This window comes from Branchiostoma lanceolatum, chromosome 1 (genome assembly GCF_035083965.1).
Source record: "Branchiostoma lanceolatum isolate klBraLanc5 chromosome 1, klBraLanc5.hap2, whole genome shotgun sequence".
NCBI classification, from domain to species: Eukaryota; Metazoa; Chordata; class Leptocardii; order Amphioxiformes; family Branchiostomatidae; genus Branchiostoma; species Branchiostoma lanceolatum.
Window position 1 is genome coordinate 36,504,404 of NC_089722.1, and position 19,861 is coordinate 36,524,264.

General features: G+C 39.8%; 2 protein-coding genes across 2 annotated transcripts; both read left to right on the forward strand.

Annotated features, from left to right (window-relative positions):
- The first annotated feature begins 224 nt into the window (after positions 1 to 224).
- LOC136421450 (uncharacterized) lies at positions 225 to 6,088 on the forward strand. Its single transcript, XM_066408769.1, has 5 exons — positions 225 to 334; positions 1,075 to 1,154; positions 4,057 to 4,188; positions 4,438 to 4,517; positions 5,647 to 6,088. Exons 2-5 carry the CDS (start codon positions 1,090 to 1,092, stop codon positions 5,832 to 5,834), a joined length of 465 nt encoding a protein of 154 aa, XP_066264866.1. The 5' UTR covers positions 225 to 334; positions 1,075 to 1,089; the 3' UTR covers positions 5,835 to 6,088.
- A 4,793-nt stretch (positions 6,089 to 10,881) lies between these two features.
- On the forward strand, positions 10,882 to 19,588 carry LOC136421454 (uncharacterized). The gene is made up of 7 exons (XM_066408783.1): positions 10,882 to 10,986; positions 12,137 to 12,216; positions 12,701 to 12,832; positions 16,679 to 16,828; positions 18,361 to 18,509; positions 18,757 to 18,910; positions 19,320 to 19,588. The coding sequence occupies exons 2-7, from the start codon at positions 12,171 to 12,173 to the stop codon at positions 19,496 to 19,498; spliced, it is 810 nt and encodes a 269-aa protein (XP_066264880.1). The 5' UTR covers positions 10,882 to 10,986; positions 12,137 to 12,170; the 3' UTR covers positions 19,499 to 19,588.
- Positions 19,589 to 19,861: the final 273 nt, after the last annotated feature.

Consider the following 19,861-nt stretch of genomic DNA (forward strand, 5'->3'; position numbering starts at 1 on the left):
ATTGATGATACAACATACCGTTTTGAAGTTATGAAGGGGGGGGGGGGCGAATGAGCAAAAAAAGGCTGCTTTCATGACGTTTAGACGATAGGCAGATCCTATCTGTCCATCACAATTAGCAGTCTAACCAATGAGACAATAGAAATAACCCGTTTGACCAATGAGGGAGTGACTGCATAGCCGTCAAATATTTGCATCTCTCTGTATTGCATGTCTACGTTTTGACGGAGTTGGGCGGAGCTATTGAGTCGGTCTAATAGACAGACTACTCCACACAGAACAGATCCCCTGCTGCCGTGAATAGGCAGAACAAATTTTGGTTACTTCTTGAGCTGTGAGTCAAGATTCTTTCATGAATTTTCTATGTCCTTAGTCTAATTAGAATACATGTGGGGAAATTGCTTCATCTTGGGAATCAAAATCTCTGACCTGTTGAGAATGAAAAAGTGGGTAGAATTAGGTCGATTTTTGGGCGATTAATAAAAATTAAATTCTTTTGACGATTTACCTCTGCTGGCAGATATATTCATAAATCTTAGATCTTTGTGATCTTTGTTTATGTGTATGTGCCCCTAAAACTTTGCAGTGCCTTATGACACATTCTAACGGTTTCCATGGCCTTTACAGTAGCGGGGTACGTGGGAAAATGAACACATGGTATACAAACAGCGCAACCAAACGCAAACATACTTTTATCAGATAACAATGGTCCTTGAATATCATTTTATCAAGCTGGCATTACAGAATGGATGATAGGGAAAATGTATTTTTGTTCAGATCCGGAGCCTAGCTTGCATGCTACATGAAAAGACCAAGAAAGACAAATTCTTTCTTCTAAATATACCACTGTCAACGTTTTACAGAGAAAGGACAGAAATGACGCAAGTTTGGCCCCTTGACGTGCTTTTGCAGTGCATGTGTTTTTTGCCATTATTTTTTATGCATCATCTATCTGGAGTATGTTTTAGACGATGCCTATTTTTGATTCAATTCAACATATACCAAACAAACATTATTCATTTCTGGCATTGTAGTATGTAAACGTTTGCTAAAAGAAGGTTACTTTATTTTCAGAAACGGGACCATAACATGGGGAAGATCATTCTCCTCCTTTTGACTGTTTTCTTTAGAGCTGCTATAGCAAACAAGCGAACGTAAGTTCCTTTTTTTTTACATTTAGTCCAGACTACAGCATGGGCGAAAAATCTTGTTTTTGGCCACGTTTCTTTCTTCTCCTCCTCCTGTCAAATTTTCAAATCGATTCATCTCAGTCGTTCCTAGGCTAAATGAGCTAAAATTTGGTATACAAGTAGAGTGATTTCACACCCCCTTTTTTTTATCTATCTATATAAATGCCTTTAAAACGATCATATTGAGTTTTGTTTGGCAATTTTCAGACTCAAAACGAACATTCTGGCCACCGATTTTAAACAAAAGCACTTGGAATTTGGTGTAGTTGTACATTGGTTATTTACCCAAATGACCCCATTATCATATATATATATTTATACGTCATATGCATGTATTTGGAATTCACTTCTTTACAATGATCTGTATTGTGATTGTTTTATGAACATTTGGTTATTTTACCGTTTACCATACCATATTTGCGCCGGCAGCCAATACACGGGCAGTGTTTCGTATGAGCGATGACCTGATTGGTCAGCCCGGGTACAGTGAATGAGGAAGTGCCTTTTATATTTGCCTTGACTTTCGGAGCAGCAACTGTTTAAGGTCATCACGAGGTATGTCCAGTATCAGGGTAAATGGTATGAAGTTAGATGTACAAAGTTGTAACGTAACGCTACCAGTTATCTTCCACTTTGGGCCATGTCCACAGAACGAGGTGTATCATGCTAAAGCCAGGTCTCATGAGCAATAATGACTCCCCCTTATATTAAACGATGAAATATGTTTACTTCCAGCGACATAACAGAACTAGAGTTCCACGAACACATTATCTTCGCCAAAGAATCAAGGGAGAGTGATTAATATTTGCATGCTATCACCCTCTGCAAATTTGATCATACACCATTACCGTTTGAATGTTATGATGGGGAGGGGGGACTACATACGGTGCTGGGTTATCTCTGAGCAGAAGAGTGGTCCGTCTGGTAATTCACATGTTTTTAGGTGTTTTTATAAGGCTTTCTATTTTGTTCCCTTTCCGTTATGTCTCCAACCGTGTGTTGGACAAATGGACACGTTAAAAACTAACCAGACCCACACATCTGCTTGAATTGTAGTGAGACTGCCCCATTTGTTTATTTATGTACCCCATCTGCTTATTTATAGTTCTAGGTAAGGCCTTCTGCTGGCCTGTTTCGGGAACACTGTCACATGCCCCAGTATGGAATGTAATGAATTTACAATTATCCTCACTAATCATGCAGATTAGCTCCTGTTTTCTATAATTAGACATCGATTGTGTAAAGCACCATCTGAGCTCTCTACATACAAAACTCCATGACAATCTGTTCACCCCTTCTCAAGTAATACGTGTCCGAATGTCAGAACTTACTTTCTGTGACATGAACTATCTACCACACAAATATCATGACCAAAGCACTTTCACAAAATATGCCCCTAAATTTTGAAGCTCCACTGCAGTACTTTAGGTACCTGCTAGAAGGCCCATTATCAAACTTGACCTTCCTTTCCGTAAACCCTACCCATCCACTAAATATCATACAGATCCATCAACAGCTTCTTGAGTTATGTTGTCCACATACAAATACACATCCGCACAAAGCCCGCTGCAGTACCGACGGAAAAAGCCAGGAAAACCATTTGTGAACTTGACCTCCGTTCCCACAACATTTACACACCTGCAAAAAATCATGAAGATCCATCAACGTTTCCGTCACTTTTTTTTGTCTACATACAAACGAAAAAAAATGCAAAGTCTGCTGCAGTACTGTTGAAAAACGCAAGGTGAACCATTTTCGAACTTGACCTTCCTTTGTACAACCACTAAACACCTACCAAAAATGGAAGCTTTCTTGAGTTATGCTCCTGACATACATACAGACCCACCAAACAGCTGGCTCAACCGAAAACATAATCTTCTCCGAGTACTATAGTACTCGGCGAAGATAATAAATTCCTGAACAGCAAGTTGAATGAAAGCGTCATGTATGACGTATTCAATATGTGATTCGACACCGCGTTCTTCATCATATTTGTTTAACTTACACGATTGCTAGTATCTATTAAAGGTAGCTCAGGTTAAACCTTTCTTCGATATACAAATTATCCATGGCGAATCGAGATTTGAAACTTTAGTTTAAGGCAGTTTTGTCCTATATCTAATAGTTTACTTAATAAAAATATAAATCCTCCTCTGAAAAATTGGTGGTGATACGATAAGTAGTTAAGGAGTAACGGGGGCGGAAGGGTCGTGCAAGTGGGCAAGATAGGACGAACTATATTGAAAAAGCTCCATTTCGGGTTGGAATGACTTGGCAATAATTCACTTTTATGCAGCATGTTTTCACAGGGATAATTTTGGAACAGATAATTTCTGCACTGGTAGGTGGAAATGAGCGAAATATGCTGTATCTGCCCCTGCAACCGTTGCCTTTCTAGTAACGTATACGTCTACCATGACTGAAGTAGACATATTGTGTTAGGTCACTTTCGTCTTTTTCCACTTTTTCTTCTTCTGTTCCAAACAAATAAAGTCAATGACCTGGACCTTGTGGCTGGCAGCATGTCGCAGACACCCTGTTGTGTCCGATTACATCCTTAGTTAGTAGCAGTACCGTATGATATCACATTGATTTGTTTATTTAAGAATAGACAGAGCAGAACCTTGGTAGGTTAGACCATGTTAGAGTAAACATTACGTATTTGCCTGCAAACGTTTCTTCTCTAGTTTTAATGTACTTATTTGTCACAATAACTTAATTACATTGCCTATATATAGCATTTGTGGTGACAGAAACGGTAATCATTTAATGAATATTTATTACCATATGAAGAAAATACGACATCTAAGACTTGACTAAATTCAGTTATTCTGATTTGATTGTACTTTCTCCTTCCCTCGGACAGCTGCTTCTGTGAGATCCGCACCAGTACAGACATCAGTGACCCCGTGTTCATGGACCCGGTAGACCCGGTGTACAGCCACTGGCTCCACTTAACCTGCGGCACAGCCAAGGAGAACTGCCCTGATGACTGCAGGTGAGAAACACAAAGTTTTATTTCCATGTGTTTTCTTTTTTTCTTGCTTCCATCCTCTTTCCCTTCACTGTTACAAACATTTCTTCCTGACTTTAAATTCATAAGTAAACTGATAAAAGCCAGAATGTTTATGTACACGTGTTGAAAACAAAGCCATTTTCCCTAGATTATCACCAGCCATTTTAACAATTTTATATCATTTATATATGATATTAATTCATATATGTAAAATATTCCCTATGTGTTTAGGCTGGCTGCCGCTAGTGCCCTGGGTGGGTCGGTTAACCCTATCAGCCATGACGCTGGGACGACGGCCTGTGAAAGGCTGAGTAAGTAATGTAAAATTGCGTGTTGTAGCATAACTAGTGTAGTGAAAGAGTGCCCTATTTGTCGCAAAGGGATGTGAAACTCTAGAGAAAACCCAATGTACAGGCGTTTTGGGGTTGGACACACATACGCATACATGCATATACACAAATAAATAAACACACTTTTAAACACACACATACACGAGCACTCAAATTCACACACACACACACATACGCACATACATTCAGATGCACAAATTCACACACACACACACACACACAAACACACACACACACACACACACATCCATGCATATATACACCTAGAGCCCCAGTTACACATAACCGAACATGGCTTTCGAGCACCAGCTGACCCAGGTCGGCGGAACCTCGGGAGCATTCTGACCAGTTTTTAGGCCACGCCTGTCTTTGGCGCCGAACATGCGACGAATATGTCCCAACCATCTCCTAACCAGTAAATAAATTACTCCCGACTGAGTCCCGAATGCTTTGTGACCTATTCCAAACCATCCCGACCTCATCCGCAGGCTGCCGAATCTTTCCCGACTAATCCAGAACTGATTACAGACCCTCTCACGAATTAAAATGGACACATCAGGCGACAATCAAAAGAGGAGTTATTTTCGTTTTTAATCAAAATGATCGATTCTTCTATGTTGCTAATATCACCGAGAGATAGAATTCAGACCACGGTTAGATTTGATACGGCTTTCAATGTTCTTTTTTGTTTTTGGACGTGTGAAGGTCGAAGGGGATTCGCCCACGTTTTGATAGTAGTCACTTGAAATGAGTAAACAGAGATTTGTCTACGGCCTTGGGGTTAGTCATGGGTAGATTGAAACTAGTTGGGAGAAGGTCTGCAGTGGTTTTGGCGTGGTTAAGGTTCCAATTTTACTGCTGACTTACTCCCGAACACCAGCCGAACACTAGCCCACCGCGCCGAACACCAGCCAACCCATTCCAGACCCACCGTCCAGAGCCGAATGTTTTAGATTTTTTAAAATCAAATTCGCCGTGTCCTTTACTAACTACGTACCATTCCTGCAATACGTTTTACAACTCTTGCGTTATTTTCTTTTCGATCTCATTGGAAAATAATTGTTTAAACCTAAATTTCTTTTTTCTCCAGGACGAGAAGTGACCCCTGATCACCCCGTCCACCTGTACGCACACTACTCGACCAGTAGCTGTGACCACAGCGGGTACCAGTACCTCGGGGAGGTGTGCTGCTGGGAAATAGACTTCGGCCCGGGATACCCCATAACATACATGCACAACCCTAGCTGCTCGGCCGATGAACATCCTCTCACCGGTTAAACCATTTCATTGGTGGAGCAATAATTAAATTAGCGCTTCAACAATTAAATTTGTGCAGAGCGTCAAGCAAAAAGCGTCTTTTCTTGTCTAATATATAATGCCATACTGGTTTGATGATGTGGATGACATCCTACGAATAATGCAGATCTAGATGCTATCAATATTACCAAGTCAGCGTGGCCTAACATCAAGCAATATGTATCATATAAGCATCTAAGTAATTCTATTAAATATGCCTTTGTTTATCAACGCCACCACTTATTCCGTGGTTTTCTTGTCATTGTTACAAGCTCTATACACGTATGTTTCGACAGGCCCTACATTCCGACAGATCTATGTTCTGACGACCCTACATGTATGTTCCGACAGCCCCTATGTTCTGACAGCCCCATGTTCTGACAGCCCTATATGTTCCGACAGCCCAACATGTTTGTTGCGACAGCCCAGTATGTTTGTTCCGACAGCCCGGCACGTTCGTTCATACAGGCTCCATTTTCTCATCCCCATGATCCGATATCCATACATGTATGTTCCGACAACCCTAAGTTCCAACAGCCGTACATGTGTGTTCCGAAGGCCCGATGTTTCTAGCCTCAACCAGGACTTTCTATAAGGGTAAGGAGAGTAGAAGTCGTCAAAAGTAGGGCACGAGTCCGTAGGACGCAAACCTCCATGATGTGTTTATGTTGTTTGCCATGTGGTCTAATGTTTTTGTTACCCTCTTCACCAGGGATACCAATTATCAAATGATCATATTCCATTCATACCCAGGTAGTACTTTATCATTATAATAACATTATAATAAGATTGCGAAGTAACTAATGCAGTAAAGCAAGCCGGCGCCTAACTTCTGGTAGGAGAGTAGCCACTGCTTGCATAACACAGGCTTCCATTCCGTAATATTTGCTCAAAATAGTCAGTCCGCTCCCATCCGTGCCGAACAATGAAACCTAGAGTCTACAGTGGCAAATATTACCGGTAAAGCCACCGTGGTTAGTCTGGTAGCAACTTCCTATGTTTAAACGGCCAGTTTGTTCAAAAAGCCCTATGCTCCCAGAGCCCTACGCGCTGCTCCAATACCGCTCTCGATAAGTGTGTTTGGTTCTTTTACCTGCAGAGGGTTTTCCCTTGAGGTTTATGCCTGAAGGTTCTACATACACAGGGCCGCCGGCTGTACGTATGCTCGAGCCTGGCAGACCCTTTGATCGAACTCAGGAATCAACATAATTAGATCCAGGGACATGGGCTAATCATAACTACTAAAATCTACGGCAATATTCTTTGTTACTGTAACAGTTAAGTGTGTCCGAATGCTCAAATAATAGGTTGCCGTACGCGTGTACATAGTAGGCGGCGATATTGCCAGAGACCTAACGCCCGGCGTTTTGGGGATTGTCGTGCATGTGTTGTACAAAAACCAGCTATCTATTTACAGAGAATGCTACCTTAGATTCTTTTCGTTGGTTATAGTCTGCTTAAGAATGAGCGACGACGACTTAGTATGAATAATGTGACCTAGCCATGAAACAACCGTTAGGTCAAGAGATACATGTATTTCCACAGGTTTTTATATTGGATGTACACATTCAACTAAAAATCTCGCCCGAAACACGCCATGGCTTAAGAGGCTGATAGGGGGCCCAGTATTTTTGTTCACTTTGGAATACACGCACACGCACATACACAAACACATACACATACAAACACACGCACACGCACACACACAGACACACACACACACACGCGCACACACACACACAAAGGCACACCGACACACAAACACACACACGCACACGCAGTCCAGAAAACGTAATCTTCTTGGCGAAGGCAATAAAGCTATTTTTATACATTACAAGGCCGTCTGATCCTTTGGCAATCTTATAGCATATCTTTACTTACCTTAATTTGACAGCATTAGTTATCTGCTCCTGTTAATTACATCCGTCCCAGATCAAACTGTACGTACAACGTGTGCCACGGATGATGTCAGATATAACAAACAAACCCCAAGGACGGCTGCCATTATGACCTCGTAGACCTCGCGTGTGATTGTCACTATTTATTTTTGTCTCACCATATGTTCATATTCTCACATGTTTTTGTTAAAACATGCATGATTTTTAAATGGAAAATTCTAAAGAATTTTTCTGAAATGGGTTGCTAATATTACAAAAAGAAATTGGCAGGTGCAGGAATATATGTTTCATCATTCAAAACCTCAACGTTTTTTTGTTAGCCAGGTCAGCTTAGAAGAGTCTAGTTTTTACACGTATACAATGGGTGACAGGTTATGAACATCACCTAGAAATTTGCATAATCAATATCTATCGACATTCCTCTCTTTCCAAGTAACATATTTGACATGTTTGAGAGTTTTCTAACGGAATGCAGTAGACTTTCCTCATTAGGAATGCACATTGCATCCTGTTTTGCATAATCAACATATTATCATGCAGATCATACCATCAGCTATCTACTTACCAAAAATCATGACGATCCGCCAACACATTCTTGAGTTACTCTCTTTCAAATTATAACCGGAAGTTCCACTGCAATACCATAGCTAGCCGCTGGGGGGATCTAAAAATGTCGAGGTCTCAAGATAACCCATCCAGGCATTCTTGCTTTATCTTGTTTACAGACGGAAGTAAGGAATAAATGATAAAGGTCACACACACACACACGCGAACGCTATATAAAACATAACCTTCTAGGCGAAAGTAATAGATGACAGTCTACAATTAAGAATTCTGCGAACCCCTGGCAATCAACAAAGTCGGCCAAAGGTCACTGACAATGATAGGCTACATTATCATTTCTTCAAAATTCAGATAATATACACCTTAAGTCTATAAGAAGATCAACTTTGAATAAAGGCTTCTCTGACAAAACGGAATTGATAAAGGAGATAAGATTATATAAGAAATGTCGCCGTCAAACTTTCATTTGAAATTGTATTTCCACTAGCACTGTGCGAAATTGTAAAAAGGCGAAATGGTTACAAAATACTTAGATAGCCACAAGCACACGCGAGCTCAGGAAGGTCATATCATCAGATGTTTTATGTGTATCAATTGACGTCGTTGGTGGGCCACGTGGCAGTTACAATTTGATTTAGCTATCAAACGGATGAAGTGAACAGGAACAAGTGAAATAAGTCACATTACCTGCACAAAACATTCGGATATTTGAAATAAGATTGACAAAAATAGATCACAATAGCCTTGTTGTCAAGTTAAAAAAAACTGGAAAAAAAGTTATGCAATAATTCTGGTGATAATAGTAGTTATTCTAGTTTAATGCTACAACGCCTGAACGTTGAAATAAGGACGTTAAAGGGATATTGAAAGTTCCCGACATCTTTAGACCCACTTGGCAAAATTAAATGAGCAAGAGTAGAAAAAATAAAGAAAACCAAAACATTGATATTGATGACTTTAATCTAATATAGTGTGTTTACCGTATCATTTTACATAAAGCAAGCAGTTTTTGTAGCATTTATATTTTTTTGCGTTCACGTCACGACCTTCGTTTACTAACATCCGATCCGTTTGGACATGATATGTGTATTAATGTGTGCCATATCAACATTTTCCCTGATATTCCTTCTATGACTTTGTACATGCTTCACAACGTCTGAGACATTTTTACCGAGATTGGCCTATTTCTGTCGGAGTTACACTCTTAAGTTTGCGTGTTATCCGCCTGGGTCCGTAAAGACCCCAGATGATTATGCATTGTCAGAATATCCCTAGAATATTAATTCAACACTATATATCAACAGATATCACAAAAAATAGCCAACAGATAAGATCTTTTTGATAAAAAGTGACAAGGGCATATGTATGAGTGTGTCTAGGTGGTAGACTATGGTGCATAATATAATAATAACTTCGTTTTTCACATACATTCTAATATTACTTTTTTTAACATTCTAATGCTGCCAGGTTCCTTTTAAAAGCGATATAATTGTTAAGGGAAATGCTAGGACACTGAACTGTTGTAATAAGGGGAGTATTGTAGATTTTTTTTAAACAAAAGAAGGGTTCTCCTCATTTTCGGCATACTTAATGAGAATGAGCATTAATTATTGACACCGGAACTTGTCAAAATATCTTGCATAGATTATTGAAACAGTATATATACACTAATTACCAAAAGATCCACCAGAAATATATTTCTGAGCAAAACAAAATGGGGTCCGTTTAAACCCCATACGGCCAGATTCGTCACAAAAATGTATCGGTACCAGGGACCGGTCGAATGAGGGTTAAAACTATTGGTCTAAAGAGTCCAGTCATCGGATACTTCAGTTTATCAGGTTCTGTTTGCATTTCTATGAACTGATGCTAATCAAATTGAAAAACTAGAAAGGCAACATTTTCGAGAAAATGCAGGATATTCCCCTACCATTTACCACAAATGAAATATGAATTGGCTGAATAGATTTTGCAAATTGGGTCCTCATAAGCATAAAGCTACCTATACCTCCAATATGACGTTTCTAGCATTTACTATAGGGGAAATATGAAGTTTCTATATAAATTGTGCAAATGAGGTCCTAACTAGCATAATATACATTCCATCATATTCAAAAAGCTACCTACTCCAATATGACATCCCTTGCATTTACCGTAAGGGCATTATAAAGTTCCTGCGTACGTAGATTATGCAAATGAGGTCCTAACATAGATAACATCTGTTGTATTTACCTTTCATAAAGCTACCTGCACCTCTGATATGACGTCCGTAGCATCTACCATAAGAGAAATATGAATTCTCTGCATAATTTATGTAAATAAGGTCCTCATTAACATAACGCACATTCAGTTGTTTTCACCTTTCTGAAATCTACCTACACCTCCAATATGACACCCATGGCATATACCATAAGGGAAATACTATATGTTTCTGCATTGATAGAGCTACCACACTACATTTACTTGGTTTTTGGCAGAAGAAAGAATAGGAACACTCCAGCAAACACACTATGTTCCCCACATACCCTTTACAGGGTATAGGGGGGTAAATATGATAACCTGCTTGTTGTAAACCTATAAATAGTCCGCATGCTACACCAAGCATACCACTGAGATTTGGATACTGAGTGGACCTCAGACTCCCGTGGACGGGTTGAAAAACCACTTGAGCAGTAAGTTAAAATTTTTTTTCTAAATACCTTTTATCATCTTATTCTCCTGTGTTATGATTTCATTTTTATCTATCTAAATTCACCGTCATCAAATCGTCATCAAAATCAATTTTAGGCAAAGTTCTTCACAATTTTATGCGATTAGATTAGCTCTACAACGAGCCTTTTCAAAGACTCAGTACGACACAAAACTTCAACAAAAAATCTAAGTTTGTTTTTAAGTCTCCTAGCGATTTTTGTCCTTTACTGAATTCATAAAGAGTGCGATAGAAACACCCGAAAGCTCGAAAGTTATACCATGGTGTTCAACAGAATATACATGAAACTTCAAAGAACAAAACTACCGAATTTTCTGTTTGGTATGGCATACCATGTTCCATAAGTTAAGCCATTTGTAAAAAAAACCTTACCAATTAGGTTTTGTATAGATACGACATCTATTTGGTATCACGTTTATTTCGTTTCTCGCATGCTTTTATCAATTTCGAGGTACCCAATGGATGTCATCGCTATTATCAATTATGTGGCCTTACAGCTTATGGCCAAGAATTGGCGACGTTATCAACTTTTCCTATAAATTTTGATTAAAAGAAGACTTTCACTGCTTTATTATCTGTTCTAAATCCATAAGTAATACACACCAATAGCTTGCATCAAAGAAGAATCTCCGAAGACAAAGGTTTTATGAAAGTAATTTCTTCGCTACAAACATTCAACAATTTAGTGAAAAAACACGGTGTAGCATTAAAGAATAATGCGTGAGAAGATAAGAATGCGGTGACAAAACGATATAAATAACCACAAGCAAAGGTTAATCAAACGTCCTTCGGATTTGTTTGCTTCAACTGACATCATCGGTTGCCTACGTGGCAGATATTGTTTGCTTTAAGCACCAAACGGACGAATTGAACGGGAACAAATATTTCATACTGTCTAAGACAAATATTCGATGTGTGATCACAATAACCATGTTGTTAAGTGTTATGTTACTAACACGCTTTTGAATATATAAGTCCTCTGATCATTCTCAAGTTGAAATGACCACAAGCATATTTCAAATTTCACATGTGAACTTTAAAATATATATATAATAGATAATTAATAAAAGAAAAAAAAAGTTTTTTTTCTTCCATTTTTTTCTTTTAAAAAGGACCATTTGACGAGGTGGCTCGCACTGTGCAAAGATGATCCAGTTCTTGGTTCTTGCTGCTTTCTTGGCTGTTGCCAACGGTAAGAAATTGATTTTCTTTTGACATTCATTTGTTTTAAAGAATTAAGTAAATTTCCATGTAAGAATTATTTCTAAATGCAATTTCAAACAAGGAAAAACCTTGATTGTACGAAACCGATGCAAACTAGTTTATCATCGACTCTTGGATACTACGTTGTGCAATTAATCGACACGCAGCAGTAAAATTACATATGACGCACTCGGTCTATTGAATAGAAAATGGCTGTGTATTATTAACCGGATATCATTATGAATAGCAATGCTCAGGGTAAACAAAAGATTTTTCAAATGTTATCAATGATTTCAGTTGTCTTCAAAAAGTTACAAATGTGTTATCGATGCATCGTTGCCCTTTCCGCTTTTCTCTGTGATCTTGGTCGTTCTATTAATTGAAATGGATATCATATGTGACAAGAGTGCAGACTCTTGCTTGAATAAATCTTCTGTAATAATTTTTTAATGCATTTATCCACACTTCTGCAGCTGACGGTGCCTGTACTGCTATGGGTGGCACTTGTTTGGACTGGCGGTATTATAAGTGTACGGCTGGCTACGAGGTGGGCTTGTGCAGCGGCGACTCGAACAGGAGGTGTTGTAACAACTGCGGCTCCAGCTGTAAGTACACAGGAAAAAAGTACACGGCTAAAATGAAGAAGCTCAGACGTATTTGCTAGAGCTCATCAAGCTCTACATTTTTCATTTTTTTGAATATAAAAGCATAAGATAACTAGAGTTCCACAAACACATTATCTTCGCCAAATAATCAAGGCTTATTATGGAAAGTGATTTATATTTACGTGCCTATCACCCCCTGCAAATTTGATCATGCACCATACCATTTGGACGTTATGATTGGGCGAATGAGTCCAGTTAAGATAGGGTTAAAAATCATTTGGCGGTACAGGACTAGTATATGTGTAGAGTGTGCTGATATATGTTATAACTGGTCATGAAAATATGAGTATGTTGATATTATATGGGCCACAAAGGTTCGATATGGCAGTGTTGAAAGTTGAAAGTGATGATGAAATAGTACAGTCAATACATATGAATAGAATAAATCTGGCACGTTTTTAGGTGTTTCTAGTCAGGCTTTCTATTTTGTCCCTATTTCGTTATGTCGCCAACCGTGTTGAACAAAAATGCTTAAACTGATCGCGTCAAAAACCAGCAGGACCCACACCTCTGCTTGGAGAATAGTTTATTTATTTGACCTACATGTACGTTTATGCAAGGGAATCTGTTTACATGACCTGACACTGTCCCATGTCCCATTGAAAGGCAGTGTGTTAACAAACTTTCCTTACTAATTATGCAAATTAGCTCCTTATTTGCATAATTAGTCACTGATTATGTAAAGCACCATCCGAGCTCTCTACATACCAAACATCACGTCGATCTGTCGACCCATTCTCAAGTTATTCATGTCCGAATGTCAAAACAAAAACACCCACTGCGGTTCTTAACAAGCCGCTAGGGGGCCAAAATTTACAGAACTTACTCTCTGTGGTATGAACTCGCTACCACACAAAGATCATGACCATAGCACTTTCAGAAAATATGCCCCTAAATTTTGAAGCTCTGCTGCAGTACCTTTGGTACCCGCTAGAAGGCCCATTATCGAACTTGACCTTCCTTACGGTAAATCCTACACATCCACTAAATATCATAAGGATCCATCAACAGCTTCTTGAGTTATGTTGTCCACAAGAAAATTCACATCCACACAAAGCCCGCTGCAGTACCGACGGAAAGTGCCAGGAGAACCATTTTTGAACTTGACCTCCGTTTTTACAACATCTACACACCTGCAAAAAATCATGAAGATCTATCAACGTTTCCGTCCCTTTTTTTGCCTACATACAAACACACAAAAAATGCTAAGTCCGCTGCAGTACTATTGGAAAACGCAAGGTAAACCATTTTCTAACTTGACCTTCCTTTACACAACCACTACACACCTACCAAAAATCATAAAGATTCATTGAAGTTTTCTTGAGTTATGCTCCTGACATACATTCAGACCCACCCAACAGATTTTTCAACCGAAAACATAATCCTCTCCGAGTACAAGTACTCGGCGAAGATAATAAACGCATAAAGATTCTGAAGTACCTTTTACGTTTTGGTAGTTCTTTTGTAGCCACCCTTAGAGCAGGATGGTAGGATCTACTTGCATGAAAAACTACTATTCTGTGGTTTCAGACGTGAGTTTGTCACCCCTCGCCAATAACGGTTCATGACTGTATTGTTCTCTCTCCAGCGCCGAGTGGCAGCGGAGGTATATATCACGATCTGATAACTGCTCAGGGACAGATTTTTTGTTAAGTTTTGTTAAATATTAACTAAGATGTACTGCTGACTTGGGTTGTGAAGAAAGGACCCTGCTATCCAACAAAATTCCTTGTGATAGCATAGAACATATCAATCAATGTATAAAACATACTGATTAATCTATTAACAGTCACTTACTATACGGGTTGCAACTCCTTTACACCTGTCCCCGGATGGAATGAGGTTGTTAAGGATTTGCATACGGCTGCACGTGAGGCCTACATTCTTTGGAGGGAAAGTGGCCGCCCTCGATCAGGTCCGATTTTTTCCTTAATGAATAAAGCCAGGGCAAAGTTTAAGTACGCCCTAAGACAGTGTAAACAGGAGGAAAACAGGGCAAGAGCCGACTCGACTGCGAAAAGTTTCAATGCCGGCCATACTAGAGAATTCTGGAAAAAGGTCCGTAGTACTAAATCCTCTCATTCTGTATTACCTAACACTATAGATGGTTGCTCTGGGGCTGAGCAGATCGCAGACATGTGGAGGAGTCATTTTGATAAACTGCTGAACTCTGTTAATAGTGAGGTACATAGACCTGCTGTTATGTCTGATTTGTCGACAGGTTGTCCTTTTGAATTTGATTCGGGGATGCAAATCTCTGCTGTGGAAGTATATGATATAATTAGAAACTTACCCAATGGAAAAGCGGTAGGGTCTGACGAAATCAGTAATGAACACCTTAAATATGCGGGGCCTAAGCTTAGCATATGCTTATCACTATTGTTTTCAGCCGCGCTTGTCCATAACTTCATTCCGAAAAGTATGTTAGATACTACCATCATTCCGGTTGTTAAAAACAAAACTGGTAATATTTCTGATAGTGATAACTATAGACCAATAGCAATTGCATCAGCAATATCCAAAGTTCTGGAGGCTGTTTTATTGAACAGGCTAGAGCCATTTCTTCAAACCACTGCTCATCAGTTCGGTTTCAAACGTGGTCATGGTCTTGACATGTGTGTATTTACTTTAAAACAGACAATTGAGTACTACCGGGGTCTCGGCTCTCCAGTTTTTGCTTGTTTTTTAGACGCCTCCAAGGCTTTTGATAGGGTAAACCATTGGACCCTATTTAAAAAACTCCTTGACAGAAAGGTCCCGGTGTATTTGGTGAGGTTTCTGGTTTATTGGTACCAGAACCAAACAATGTGTATTAGATGGAACACTGTTTTGTCTCCCTGCTTTTATGTATCAAATGGGGTAAGGCAAGGGAGTCTGCTATCCCCGCTACTATTTAATGTATATATAGATGATTTAAGCTCGAGACTCAGTTGTACTAAAGTAGGTTGCTATATAGGAGGCTGCCTTGTGAACCATCTTTTTTACGCTGACGACATGTGTTTGTTATGTCCTAGCCTTAAGTCTCTGCAAAAACTTGTAAGTACTTGTGAGGACTTTGGTTTAGAAAATGATGTATTATTCAATGTAAACAAGACATGCTGCATGTACTTTCCGAGTGCTAGTTTGCCACTTTTACATCCGCTCCCGTCGATCAAACTGTATGGAGAGTGTCTTAGATTTGTGACATCATTTGTATATCTTGGTATTGCTATTAATGACAGACTGAGTGATGATGACTGTATCCTTGCCCAACTAAGGGGCCTGTATTGTCGAGCAAATACTATAATTCGAAAATTTTGTCTTTGTTCACCTACTATTAAGAAAACACTATTCACGTCTCACTGCTCCCAACTCTTTGGGGCGCAGTTATGGAATTCTTTTCGCTCGAGTGTTCTGTCGAAATGTCGAATTGCCTACAACAATTGTTTCCGTATAATTATGAGTTTCCCAAGATCTTGCAGCGCAAGTGAAATGTTCGTGTGCAATCATACCGATACCTTCGACGCCAGATGGCGTAAACAGTGCCACTCCTTTGTACATAGGATTTTCAATTCTTGTAATGCCATTATACAGTCCGTACTTAGGTCCGACTCTTTTTACAAGAACTCATTCTTCACCAACCTATGGAGCCGCCTCTACACATAGCCATAATATTGTTAGTTTGTCTCAAAATGTTGTATATAATATTTGTTTTTCATGTTTGTCCCTATGTCATATGGGCCAGTGAGAGCCTGAAATAAAGAAATAATAATAATAATAATATACAGAATTGCCTCGTTTTTCTAGGCATCTCGGACGAGGACTACTGGTCCACCTATTCCGACGGGGCATGTGACAACGCAGGGGGAGAGTGTAAGGATGACAGCAACTACTGCGACGGGCACTACTCTACAGGGATGTGCGGCGGGCCGTCAGAGAGGAAGTGTTGTCTGCATGGTGAGCAAGTACTTCGCACTCTGTATCTAATCCACTTGAGGTGGCAAGGCAGCTGTTGAAGTAGGCTCTAGTATGTGTTATGCAATATCTCGCTTCTTCTAGTAGCTAGCTGAGTAAATGGTTCTACTACACAACCTTCAAGATAAGGTGTCGATTCAAACCTTAGAATACTTCTATGGTACGCCAAATCGCAATGTTTTAAGATCGGGACCTCCATAACCTATTACATACTAGTACTGCGAACCGGTATTGTGTACCGATACTGTACCGAAAAAAATGATTAGGTACAGGTCCAAAATACCGAATCATGAAGTACCGGTAATATACCGATATAAATTTACACCAACAATTTTGTAACTGATCTCCTAACCTCATGGCCTCATGCAAAACCAAACGTGACCAAAGTGACACCGTGGAACAGCGTAGCTAATATGCAACAGATCATTCAGGCAGGCCGGAAGTTTTGATAGCAGGGCCAAGGGAGTTTGGCGGTAGGAAACCTAGTTATGTGCTTTGATTGAAGATGCTGACAAGACGTAACCAGTTAATTTATGTTTCTGTCATTAGGCCACACCATCTTAATTTTGTGGATGACATCCGCGCGCGCATTGATTTTCGCCTGTTCTCAAAAAAAAAATCACTTCCGAAGAGGCTCCGAAACTTGTAGACTCATATTGCCGCAAAGGGGCAGCATTGAGCCGGCTTGTCGTAATACACTATATACACTCACATTGTCCAACACAACTGTTATGTATGTGACTAGGAGCAATTTGAAGAGGGCGCTGCCCCTCATGAGCCCAGTAGTATTTTGTTAATGATATGACAATCCATTTATTTATTTCTGTTTTCTTTATGCATGGTGGACGCACTCAGTGCTAAACGCACTCCTTTTCAGGCGTGCCCTGCACAGAATAACATAAACAGACTGAATAACATAACAAGGAAATAACATAGAATTATTAACAAGTTATCATTATACATGTCTGTATTAAACTGAATAATATCATCTCTGGCTGGGTTGCTTACAGAGTTTGATGTTTTGCTCTGACTGAAGGCGTGATGTTGTGTACACAGCCGAACACATTTTGTTTTGTTTTTCTTTGAACGGCCAAATGTTACATATGGGTCTTTAAACCAGGCATCATCCGTGTTAAAAGCACTTTGATATGAGCTAATTCCAACAAATGAAGACTAGTTTGTTTGTGACACTGTGTTTTGTCGTTTAATTCGCAATATCAGCTATGTAGTCCTTCGGTTTATCATCTTTTTTTTTTTTTTGCTAGATTTTTTTTTCGCCCTCTCGCATTAGTTTTGGGGACTCCAGAGGATGTCATCCATAAAATTAAGATGGTGTGGCCTTATGGAAGTTCAGAAAAACACATATAAAATTTTCAAATTGTTCAGGCACATGTACAGGTCCAGACCTGTACCTAAACCTCTGCACCGGTACTTGTTCTGTACCTGATGTTACGTTTATATTATATCCCAAACTTTAAACACAATTCATGAAATGTAATCTACTTTTCTTGTAGGGAGTAGTGGTGGTACCGGAGGCGACGGCTCCTGCACCGTCCGTGCCTACAGCAACAACAACTTTGTGGGAGACCCCATTCACGTGGAGGATGGGTTCAGGGGAGCCATGGACAGCATCAACCAAGCTGCCGGGCGTTGTGGCGTCAAGGTAAGTTGCCTTGCTCTTGAAATTTTTAACATTTTCATGAACATAACATAAGATTGTAGAGGACCTTTGAGTCTAGCCTGACTAATTCAAGCTTCTAGAAGCCCTTTTACACTGTTGGTTTATGAATATGTACTAATTTGGACCGATTATTGTCAGACTGAGAACTGTCCGTTACCATGCTGTTAGAGGCTTTTATGACGGGTTTCCATAGTGAAAGGGAATCATTGGTCTGACCTACTACTTCCAGGTCTGGATCACTCACTCGTGGCGTAAGTTGGGGGCTTTCATTGGCGGAGCCATCGTCCAACCAGCGTCCAACAGCAACCACCTGGTGGGTCATGCCATCGACATGAACATCCAGCGATCGGACGGAAGTCTTTGCAACGGAGACTGTCTGCAAGGTACTGTGTTAGGGCCAAGTATTTTTATGTAGTTCTGCAGAATGATCTACTGATACCAGATTACGTAAACGTTTCCGTACAAAAATTCCACTGTTTTTTATGGTTTGTGGGTTGGGTTTGGACAGTGGATTTGCAATAGGTTGAGGTATGAGGTCTCCGAACTCTTGTTGTTCAGACCCATGTTTTTACTTCCATGCAAATCGGAGGTATTGCTTTTGGTGTGTCTGTGTGGTTTGAATTTGGATATTCAAAGTATGCATAATTTTGTTTATCGTCCAGAAAAGGCATTGTAGGTATGTTCAAAACCAATTGTTCTTTCTTTGCTTATTTACTATGACAAAAGACAAAAAACCCACACATAGACTATTTGATAAATTCCTCACAATGATCATCTCTCAACACAAAACAGGACAGTGGGACAACGCCGCCAACTGCTTCCTGGATGAAGTGATTGCTGCAGGTCTGACCTGGGGTGGAGTGTTTAACGACCCCGTTCACATCGATGATCGGTACAACACCAACTCCAACCGGTACTTCGCCCTGAGGGACACCGTGCAGGCCGCGTGCGGACACGTCCCCATGACGTAAACATCAGACGACATACTGGGCTTTGTCAGCTCTCGTCACTTTAGGTGGCAGAAATTTGTCCAATAAAGAGACAAGTCGTCCTGAAAAACATTGCCATTTTTTTGATATGATAATTAAGGAAAAGGTAGTCCGCTAGCTTATATATTAGCGTCTCGGCCATTAGTCACCAGTTGGCCATGATGAGTCAATTAGAAAGTAAAATTTCACCGATATATAGTATTTTGCGAGTTTATTAGCTTGGGCATGTAAGCATGAAAGTTCATCTGAGTTGGTAAAATACATAATGAGGAATAAACTGTTCTGCAAATCAAAAAATTCCAAGAATCCACCAACCTACTCCCAACCGGGACGGGGGGCGGTACC

What these genes read in the sequence shown, in the direction of transcription:
- LOC136421450 (XM_066408769.1), top strand. Translation starts at nt 1,090, where the DNA reads ATGGGGAAGATCATTCTCCTCCTTTTGACTGTTTTCTTTAGAGCTGCT. An exon ending in GCTATAGCAAACAAGCGAAC is followed by an intron (nt 1,155 to 4,056) that starts GTAAGTTCCTTT and finishes TCCCTCGGACAG; the next exon opens with CTGCTTCTGTGAGATCCGCA. An exon ending in AACTGCCCTGATGACTGCAG is followed by an intron (nt 4,189 to 4,437) that starts GTGAGAAACACA and finishes CTATGTGTTTAG; the next exon opens with GCTGGCTGCCGCTAGTGCCC.
- LOC136421454 (XM_066408783.1), top strand. Translation starts at nt 12,171, where the DNA reads ATGATCCAGTTCTTGGTTCTTGCTGCTTTCTTGGCTGTTGCCAACG. An exon ending in TAACAACTGCGGCTCCAGCT is followed by an intron (nt 12,833 to 16,678) that starts GTAAGTACACAG and finishes TCGTTTTTCTAG; the next exon opens with GCATCTCGGACGAGGACTAC. An exon ending in CAACGGAGACTGTCTGCAAG is followed by an intron (nt 18,911 to 19,319) that starts GTACTGTGTTAG and finishes AACACAAAACAG; the next exon opens with GACAGTGGGACAACGCCGCC.